Consider the following 9,494-nt stretch of genomic DNA (forward strand, 5'->3'; position numbering starts at 1 on the left):
TATTGCCCGCCACCCTCTGCCTATTTCCAGCTGCATAAAAACACCCTTAGCTTTAAAATGGGTAGCCGTGTCCAAGATCCACATGCATTACTCGCTCGATTCCTTTTGGAAACATTCTATATGTTTCGATAAACTTAAAAACCAGTATCAATGTTCTGAATAATTGCAAAGGGGTACGAAATGGCTAAAATTAAACTCATTTGTTTCTTTAGGGGCTCCCGGTTGAAGGGCAAGGTCATTGGCCAAATCCCACACCCCTTCCCCTCAGCCGCATCGCAATGGCAAGCAGATGACCCCCGGCAGGTCGCCCCTCCCGGGCAACAAGTATGTTGCTCTAACTTTTCCCAGCCACAACGCAGACTGCGGACACCACTCGACCAAATGCAGCGGGACACTGATGACAAACGTAATAGTTTCTCCTGATGGTGCTGGGCACCAAAGGGCCTAGAGCAGAGGTCTTCAAACTTTTGGATGCCGAGACCCCCCTGTCAACATTTTGAGGCGTAAGGACCCCCTCCTGACAAAAAATGTCTAAACCTGTTGACTAAATTGGGTGGGATGAAAATGTAAATGAGGTTATGTGATGCCGCGTATTTTGGGATAGCATTGCTTCATTATTTTGATATTTGTTACACACAGTAACACTGAGGAAAGATTTTACCCAATCAGTACCCATTTATAACCAAAATACAGCAATTATCATCAGAAAGATTTCAAGTCAACCTTTGTGAAGGGCCTTCCACTCTGCAGCAATACGTGCTGCCACATTAGAAGCTCACCTGGCCCTAACCGGGAGAAGCAGGGGTCCCTTAAAACCCTGGCGGTTTTGTGTAGAGTTAAGCCGTTTACCCATGCAGCTTTCCTCTCACCCCCTCCCTTTCATCCCTCTCTCCTATCCTAACCCCAGATCCCTCTCTCACTTTGCAGGTCATTTTCTTTCACCCCTTTTTACAACTTCTGAACTCTCCCCATTCAACCTCTCACTTCACCTTTAATCACCTCTTGCCATTCTGTCCTTTCACCGCCCTCATCTCTAACAGTCTCTCACATTTATCTCATGGCCTTTCTGGCCCTGTCACCTCCCGTGCCCCTCAGCACTTCTCATTCACCTCGTCTCTTCATTAAAAATGTTGTCCATTTGTATCTTACACCTCTCCAGTCCCCCCATTCCTCTTTCACATCTCCCCTTTGTTCTAACAGAAGCCCTCACCTTTGGATCACACTCACTTCTTGCGTGTCCACACTTCTCTTCGGCAATTCACATTTCTCCTCATCCCTGACCTCTTCAATCAAATTCTCTCACTTCCTTGCTGTCCTCTCTCATTTTGGGTGCGGATGCAAGTTCAGAATGGGATGAATGAATGTATGATTACTGATGGGCTTGTTTGAGTGAGTTGCATATTGAGTAGTGAGGGTGACAGGTGAGTGAAGTGTCACATGAGTGCAGGATGAGTAGTGTACTCGTGTGACTGCAGGTTGAGGTATAGGGTGAGCAGGACAAGTGCATTGTGAGTGCAGAGTGATCACTGTGAGTGCAAGGTGAGCGTGACAATAAAGGGCGAGAATGAGGAATGAGTTGTCTGAATGCAGGGTGCATTCCCAGACCCATGAAGTAACTCAGCATGTTATTGACGGGGCGTAGACTTTAAGATCTAAGTTAAACTATTGCGGCATTAATCGGGGATAGAGGGTGAAGGAAATAAATAATGTGCTGATCCTGCAACAAACTTCCAGTCCTATGGTTAGGGTTACCAGCAGATTATTTTGATGGCCCAGTCGGTACAAAAAAAACCAGTCACCTAAAGCGGTATTTTCAGCGCTTATCTGTGCATACTTCCCAGGGCCGGCATTAGTGCTGGTGGTGCCCTGTGCGACAATGTTTGTTGGTGCCCCCCCAATGACCACCCCCACCACGGATTCTCTCACTAGCACCCTTTAACAGTGACCAAGTCTCCATAACCACACTCTCTCAGATGCATTGAATTAGTTATATAGTGCCACTCATACCAGTGTAGGGTGTCCGAGCACTTTGCATCACACACACATTACACAGAGACAATCAATCATAAGTGTGTAAATCAGTGTATAGGAAATGTTACATAAGCCAAAGGACTAAAAGTATAGGAGTCACATGTCATCCATGGTAGGCAGTATAGTTCAAGAGTGCTTGGTGTGGAGAAGCACAAACTCAGAGTCGAAAAAGAAACAGCATAGTTGGGAGTTTCCTTTAATAATAAGAATTGATTTCTAGCCAAATTAACCCTTTTTGCAACCTTAATCAATGGTCTAATAATGTATTCTTTGCAGTGTGTATGCAGTTCTAGGAGGAAAGTTAATAGCTCACTATTCTATATTAGGACTTTAAGTTATAAATTGCAAGTAACAAAAGGATGTCTCTTTTGAAAGCAGTAACCTGCTGATCTGTTTACATCACACGCACTCTGTAGCGTTCTTCGCAGCAGGCATATTAACCCTCTGCACTAACTTCACCCAAGTCAAAACCTCAACTATTCAAAATTCTGATCTCTCTCCAGGAAGATAATTAATCACGCAAGTTATCTTGACATTTATGTGAGGCCTGGTAATTTCGGCGGAAAGAAACGCTGCAGCAGGTGCTTCAAATGCGTAATAAACTTTCAAACACAGCGCCCCCAGGAAGCCAACTTTGTATTCCTTTCCATGAAATGCATTCTCACACTACCGCAGTGAATGTAAAATCCAAATGTAAGGAATAGGCACAGGGGGACCCAGGGGGTACTGGCATGTAAAAATGCAAATGGTCTTTAAAGACCTGTGAAAAACACGGGGGTGCCGGAGATAAGACTCCAGACACTGCCCAGCTGAGCCCCCAGCAGCTCAAGTTTCACTGCAGCAGCCCGGGCTGAGACACAGGACGGGGGAAGTGTGGGGGGGGGTGTCTGAAGCCCTTGGGCCTGGGCAGAAGTGTGACTGGGAAGGCGCGACCCCCTTTGCATCACTCCACGGCCCCCCTGGGGGTCGCGCCCCACAGTTTGAAGACCCCTGGCCTAGAGGAATGCCAATCAAGGAGGGGAGGAGCCACGCGACGCTTGCTGCCCCAACCCTACCTGATATGGGGAGGCCTGACTTAACTGGGGAGGGAGCCCCGCGACGCTCACTGCCACAACAGATGCATGCCGTCTCCCAAGAAATGCCTTATCGGAAGGGGGAGGAAGAGCAAACCGCTGCTGCCCTCCCCCCCCACCCACAACCTGAGGCCTGCTGACACACACTCGGCTCATCCTTTCCAAGAGTCGTTTCGGACTGCCCATTAGCACAGCTTGAAACTCGCAACTGTCCGGCGACGAGCAGCGGGGAACCTATGAGAATGTAAGGGAGGAGGGAGCACCACCACGCCGCCCAATATCACTCTCGCTCCGCGACCGCCCCCCATGAGCCACGGCAGAAAGCCGTGCCCGCACCAGGCCGCGGACCCTGGCCCATGCCGACCCGCAACACCACACCTTACCAGGCCAAAAGGGCTCACCCAGCACAACCTGTGCAACCAGGTTCCGACAGCCATAGCCCGAAGGGGAAAGACCTAAGGGGGGGACCATGCCCTCACACTCACCGGAACAAAACCGCCGCCAGACCAAGGATAAGACGGCATCACCAGGACGAACCAAACAGCGTCAGGGTTGTGGGCAAAGAGGACGCCAGGTGGGCGGGAGAGGTATTTGTACCTCGCCCTCCGCCCACTCCTGCCCGGATGTGACACGGGAGCACGGACCCCTAGGGGGTCCCCACCACTGGTCGGCTATCTCGTGTGCCCTCATGTGGCACTAAGGCGGCCACCCACTTAGGAGGGTCCCCTTCATGGACCCCCGGGCAGTCTGCATTCTCTCTCAGATGCATATATAGCGCCACTCATCCCAGTGTAGGGTGTCAGAGCATTTTGCATCACACACACATTCCACAGAGACAATCAATCATAGGTGTGTAACTGAGCATACAGGATATGTTACATAAGACAGAGGACTACAAAGTGTAGGAGTCACGTCATCAATACTGGTAGGCAGTATAGTTTAATGGTGCTTGGTCTGGAGAAGTACAAACTCAGATTTTAAAAAGGAACATGATAGTTGGGGGTTCTTTTTAATAATTGAGAATTGATTTCTGTCTAAATTAATCCTTTTTGCAACATTAATCTTTGCTCTAATCTGTACTTTGCAGCGTGCATGCAGTTCTTTGATAAAAGTTAATAGTTCAGTACAATTACATAGTACATAGAATGTAAATAGGTCAGTGGGTTACTTCTTTTAAAAGAGACATCATTTTGTTACTTGCAATTTATAATTTCAAATCCTATATTAGGATTTGAATTTATAAATTTGCAAGTAATAAAATGATGTCCCTGTTTAAAGGAGTAACCGACTGACCTATTTACATTCTATGCACTTTGTAATCTGCTTGGTTCTTGTTTTCTGCAACAGGAGCATTAACTCTCTGCGCTACTTTGTCAAACCCCCAATTAAACAAAGCTCTGATCTCTCTTCATGAAGAACATTAATTACAGGATTTATCCTGACACTTTTTGGTTGCCTGGAAATTGTTGGAGGTGCTTTAAAATAATCATAAACTTGCACACACGGTGACCCCCGGAAGCCAGCACTCGGTGCGGTGGCACCGGTCTCACCGCCCTAGAGCCGACCCTGACCGCAGCTGCAGATGCATTCTGGAGCCCAGGGCACAGCTATTGGAAGTCTGCAACATGCTCTCCACTCTTTCAAGATTTGCATTGAACACATATTCAATGATGGTCCCAGCCAAAAGCAACACCTTGCTTTGCTTGACTGATTCTGCCAGACAAGCTCCTTCTCTGGAGACCCTCTTCCTATCAGAAGCGGTTGCTTTCTAGCGGAATGCCCCCTAACCTAGAGGTGCAGAAGCCGACGATGTAATGCAACTGAATGCATTACTTTGTTGTCCCATTTCTGAAAATTAGGAACTTCCTTTCCCTTGCAAATGGATGGGACCCACATCATGGATCTGTAGTGTTTACTATGTCTACCAGGTGAGATTCTGTCGTTTCGTGCCCTAGTGTGCATTGCCAACAAACTATGAGCAATTGGAATGCTCCTAACCTAATTTCCATTAATTTCCACCTTTCCTTGTCAGTAACATCTGGAAACGAGAGCACGTTAGTTGAATCAAGATCTCTAAGAGTGATATTAAGTATCACTTGGGGGATACCCAGGCCCTGATTCAATTGGGCTGGAAAATTCAGACACATGCGTAAACCTTTGTTTAGACATTGGTCAGAATTTCGATATTGGCTAAATTTAACGCATCCGGCAATTATCAGATGCGTTAAATAGCTCAGCTGTCATTACATTTCAACAGGTTAAACCTGCCGAAATTCAACAGGGGAAATTGTACGGTAATTACCGTACTATGTGGATTTTGGTGCAATTAACACCAAATTCCGCATAGTATTCCCCACAAACTTGTGATAGGTGTTATTTATCATTATTTATCACACACGATACAGAACACGCCTCGTGGTATCGCTATTTATCATGTGCGATGACTAACGCCTAAACTCGTCATCAGAGCCTTAGAGTATTGGACTATTGTAATGTTGACAGCTCCATTGAAGACAGGGAATGTTGCTCAGGCCAATAATGGCCCTCTGGTAGTCTAAGTCAGCCTTTTCACATTTGGGCCCCATTCTGAGTTTACGGGTTTAATGGGGTGGTAATACCAGGTTGGGTGTTACAGATTCCTGCTAGTACCACCACCCCATTTACTAAGGATTAAGTGTTTGAGGGCTGGAAAGGGGAATATATATGAGCTTCCTGGAATTCCAGACCCTTCAGCACATGGTTTTCCTGAATTCTGGGCTATTTTATGTTCAGTTTTCCCACCTATCTATAGGTGTAAAATTTGAGGGCAAAGCAGATTGTTAAACCTACTGCAGTTCTGCAACTTTAATACGTATAACTGTGTGGGGTGGTAATCACCTCAGCTTGGAAGGGGGCACTAATTAAATGTTCCACTCCTACTGCCGTGTGGATCACCATCGTGTTTCTGAGAACAGTGGGCCTCTTTTGTCCCTCCTCCCTTTTCACAAGCTGAGCCACTTACCACAGCTATACATTTGCATGTGACCAGGAAGTTCAGACAATATCATTGAGGGTAGCAGAGAACAAATATACTATTCTAACTCCACTCCTTGAATATTTGGGAAAAGTGCAACATTTTCCCCAAATAATCCGGGATGCTTGTTTATTATTCTAACTCCAGTTCTGGATATATTTAGGGCTAATTTCAAAATTCCCCACATATTTTAAAAAATGGTTAAAAAGTTGTAATGTTGCACTTTTGAGAAGGTCTGCCCTGAGGTCATCACACAAGGCATGAATATGGAAGGCAATTCAAAACACTTATGGGATCATGTTACATGAGGCACCACCAGGCTTTCCTGGCCTGAAGCAACCAGTTTGCATTCTGGAGCTTGTAGCCTTGGATTCCCAAACAGGAGGGTCTCTCTAAAAGACCAGAAGGGCAGAGCAGAGTCGGTTCCTATTTAAGACAACAAATTGGGTGATATCCTGTATCCCATAGCCTGGCAAATGGCCCTTCTTTCAGAGGCAATGGCCTAGTGAAACGATGCTTCTCCAGGCCAGTCCAGCTCTAATGGTTGCTTAACCCCATATTTTGACCCTTTGGAAAGAGATGACATTACACAGAGATATTGTAGTCTCCCCATTATTCGTACATACTACTGAAATCTAAGGGCGCTTGAGGGTTAATATGTCTTACAGGTCTTGGATGGAGAGGGAATGGTAATTTGTCATATAAACTTTGTCCTTAAGTGCAGCATTTGATCAGTCGCCTGACAGCTGTTGGCATCTACAGTGATTTAAAAGTGACAAGTTTGAATCCAAGAAAAAACAACAGAATAATAAGTACTCCAGCTCAACCTGCAGCACTTCTATACTTGTGTATCATCACGTGATCTATGGCACAGAAGGCATCATCTGAGTCCACATTTTTATTAACATAATTTCTTAAACAATGTATTTTCATTTAGTAAAAACTAAAATATCACAAATCTTCTTTCCCAATAATCATCATTCAAAGATATGTTTGTTATTGAGGCACATTGTAATAAAGCCCATTATCAAAAGATCGCTCACTCCTAACTGCACTCATTCACACAATCATACTCTTACTTAGCACTAGTTAAAAACAGTGTGTTCCCAGCATCATCAAAAATCCCTTAGTACAGTGTTTGTTCATTAGATAAAGTCTTCATGCACTGCTGGTTGGTATCCGGTGAGCCTAAAAAAAAATGATCAATGCACGTTTCGGCTTCTACTTCTCTCATTATGCCACCTTCCTCAGGACCAAATTCCAGTGGAGTGGCCTTAAATATCATAAATGCAAGATTTGAGGTGCATTTCCATTTCACCAGGCTTTCATAATTCACCCATTTTGAGAACTGTTGCATCGAAGGGGTCTCACTGCGCCTAATATGGACCTATCTTATCGTAATTGTATTATTATTTACTTTTACAATGATCCACAATGTCACTTAGTATGTTCTCACAAATCTTCCATCCTTTGTAATAATACAGTGTAGAATACGCCTCCCTAATCCCAAAACACAATGTATAAGGGTAGTCTAAATCTGTCAAGATCGTCTGAGTGTGGACACCTCGCATTACGGAGTGTAATGCGGGGTGTCAGCACATAAGTGTAATGCAAGGTGTCCACACTCAGATGAGAAGAGGTGAACCTGGTAAACTTTGACTTATTAATACTGGTTGAGCTGGATTAGTTATTATTCTGTTGTCCTTCATATACCCTTTCTTCCGAATCTTAAAATACATATAAGGTACTAGCCCCTACTAAATGGATTGAATCCTGGAAAGGCCAGTCCACCTTTCTTCCTTCCATGGTCAGCATATTAAGTAGAGTAAAACTGGAGAATAGTGAAAATGCAGAAGTACCATATTAATTGCCTTATAAATGTTTATTATGATTATTATCGTAAGTGTTGTTATTGTAATTATTGTTGTTTGTTATAGTTTTCATTGTTGTTTTATTGTTGCTATTATTGTTTTATCAATTATTGCTGTTGCCATGCTCCTTGCAGGTAACTTCAGTCCGCATGCAGGGTGTACTCCTACTGGTGTTTGCAAAGTACTTCCATCTGCCGTTCCTCCACCATATCCAGACAGACTGCACCAGGACTGGGCTGGGAGGCTACTGGGTAAGTTCTCCTACACCCCACAGGTCATTAAGGATTAGTGGGGGCTTGAAAGAGGAGGGCAGAGAGAGAGAGAGGTGTCTTACTTTGGGTTCTGAGAATGAGAGGTGTTTTACTTTGGGTTCTGAGAATATGAGGTGTCTTACTCTGGGTGCTGAGAAGCAGAGGTGTGTTACTCTGGTTTCTGAGAAGGAGAGGTGTCTTACTCTCGGTTCTGAGAATGAGAGGTGTCTTACTCTGGTTTCTGAGAATGAGAGGTGTCTTACTCTGGTTTCTGTGAATGAGAGGTGTCTTACTTTGGTTTCTGAGAATGAGAGATGTCTTACTCTGGGTTCTGAGAATGAGAGGTGTTTTACTTTGGGTTCTGAGAATATGAGGTGTCTTACTCTGGGTGCCGAGAAGCAGAGGTGTGTTACTCTGGTTTCTGAGAATGAGAGGTGTCTTACTCTTGGTTCTGAGAATGAGAGGTGTCTTACTCTGGTTTCTGAGAATGAGAGGTGTCTTACTATGGTTTCAGATAATGATGTGTCTTATTCTGGGTGCTGAGAATGAGAGGTGTCTTACTCTTGGTTCTGAGAATGAGAGGTGTCTTACTTTGGGGAAGCAGAGGTGTCTTACTCCAGGTTCTGAGAATGAGAGGTGTCTTACTCTGGTTTCTGAGAATGAGAGGTGTCTTACTTTGGTTTCTGAGAATGAGAGATGTCTTACTCTGGGTTCTGAGAATGAGAGGTGTTTTACTTTGGGTTCTGAGAATATGAGGTGTCTTACTCTGGGTGCTGAGAAGCAGAGGTGTGTTACTCTGGTTTCTGAGAATGAGAGGTGTCTTACTCTGGTTTCTGAGAATGAGAGGTGTCTTACTATGGTTTCTGAGAATGAGATGTGTCTTACTTTGGTTTCTGAGAATGAGAGGTCTCTTACTCTGGGTTCTGAGAATGAGAGGTGTCTTACTTTGGGTTCTGAGAATGAGAGATGTCTTACTCTGGGTTCTGAGAATGAGAGGTGCCTTACTCTGGGTTCTGAGAATAAGAGGTGTCCTACTTTGGGTTCTGAGAATAAGAGGTGTCTAACTCTGGGTGCTGAGAAGGAGAGGTGTCTTACTCTTGGTGCTGAGAAGCAGAGGTGTCTTACTCCGGGTTCTGAGAATGAGAGATGTCTCACTCTCGGTTCTGAGAATGAGAGGTGTCTTACTTTGGGTTCTGAGAATGAGACGTATCTTACATTGGGTTCTGAGAATGAGAGGTGTCTTACTTTGGGTTCT

General features: G+C 44.8%; 1 protein-coding gene across 3 annotated transcripts in view; it reads left to right on the forward strand.

Moving 5' to 3' along the window:
* The window catches only part of INPP5J (inositol polyphosphate-5-phosphatase J), a 372,973-nt gene that overhangs the window by 276,807 nt on the left and 86,672 nt on the right, over positions 1–9,494 (forward strand). For all 3 annotated transcript variants that reach the window (XM_085636028.1, XM_085636026.1, XM_085636027.1), the window contains one exon: positions 8,123–8,239. In XM_085636028.1, the coding sequence (XP_085492154.1) occupies positions 8,123–8,239 (117 nt within the window). The remainder of the gene's footprint in view (positions 1–8,122; positions 8,240–9,494) is intronic.

This window comes from Triturus cristatus, chromosome 11 (assembly GCF_964204655.1).
Source record: "Triturus cristatus chromosome 11, aTriCri1.1, whole genome shotgun sequence".
Taxonomy (NCBI): Eukaryota; Metazoa; Chordata; class Amphibia; order Caudata; family Salamandridae; genus Triturus; species Triturus cristatus.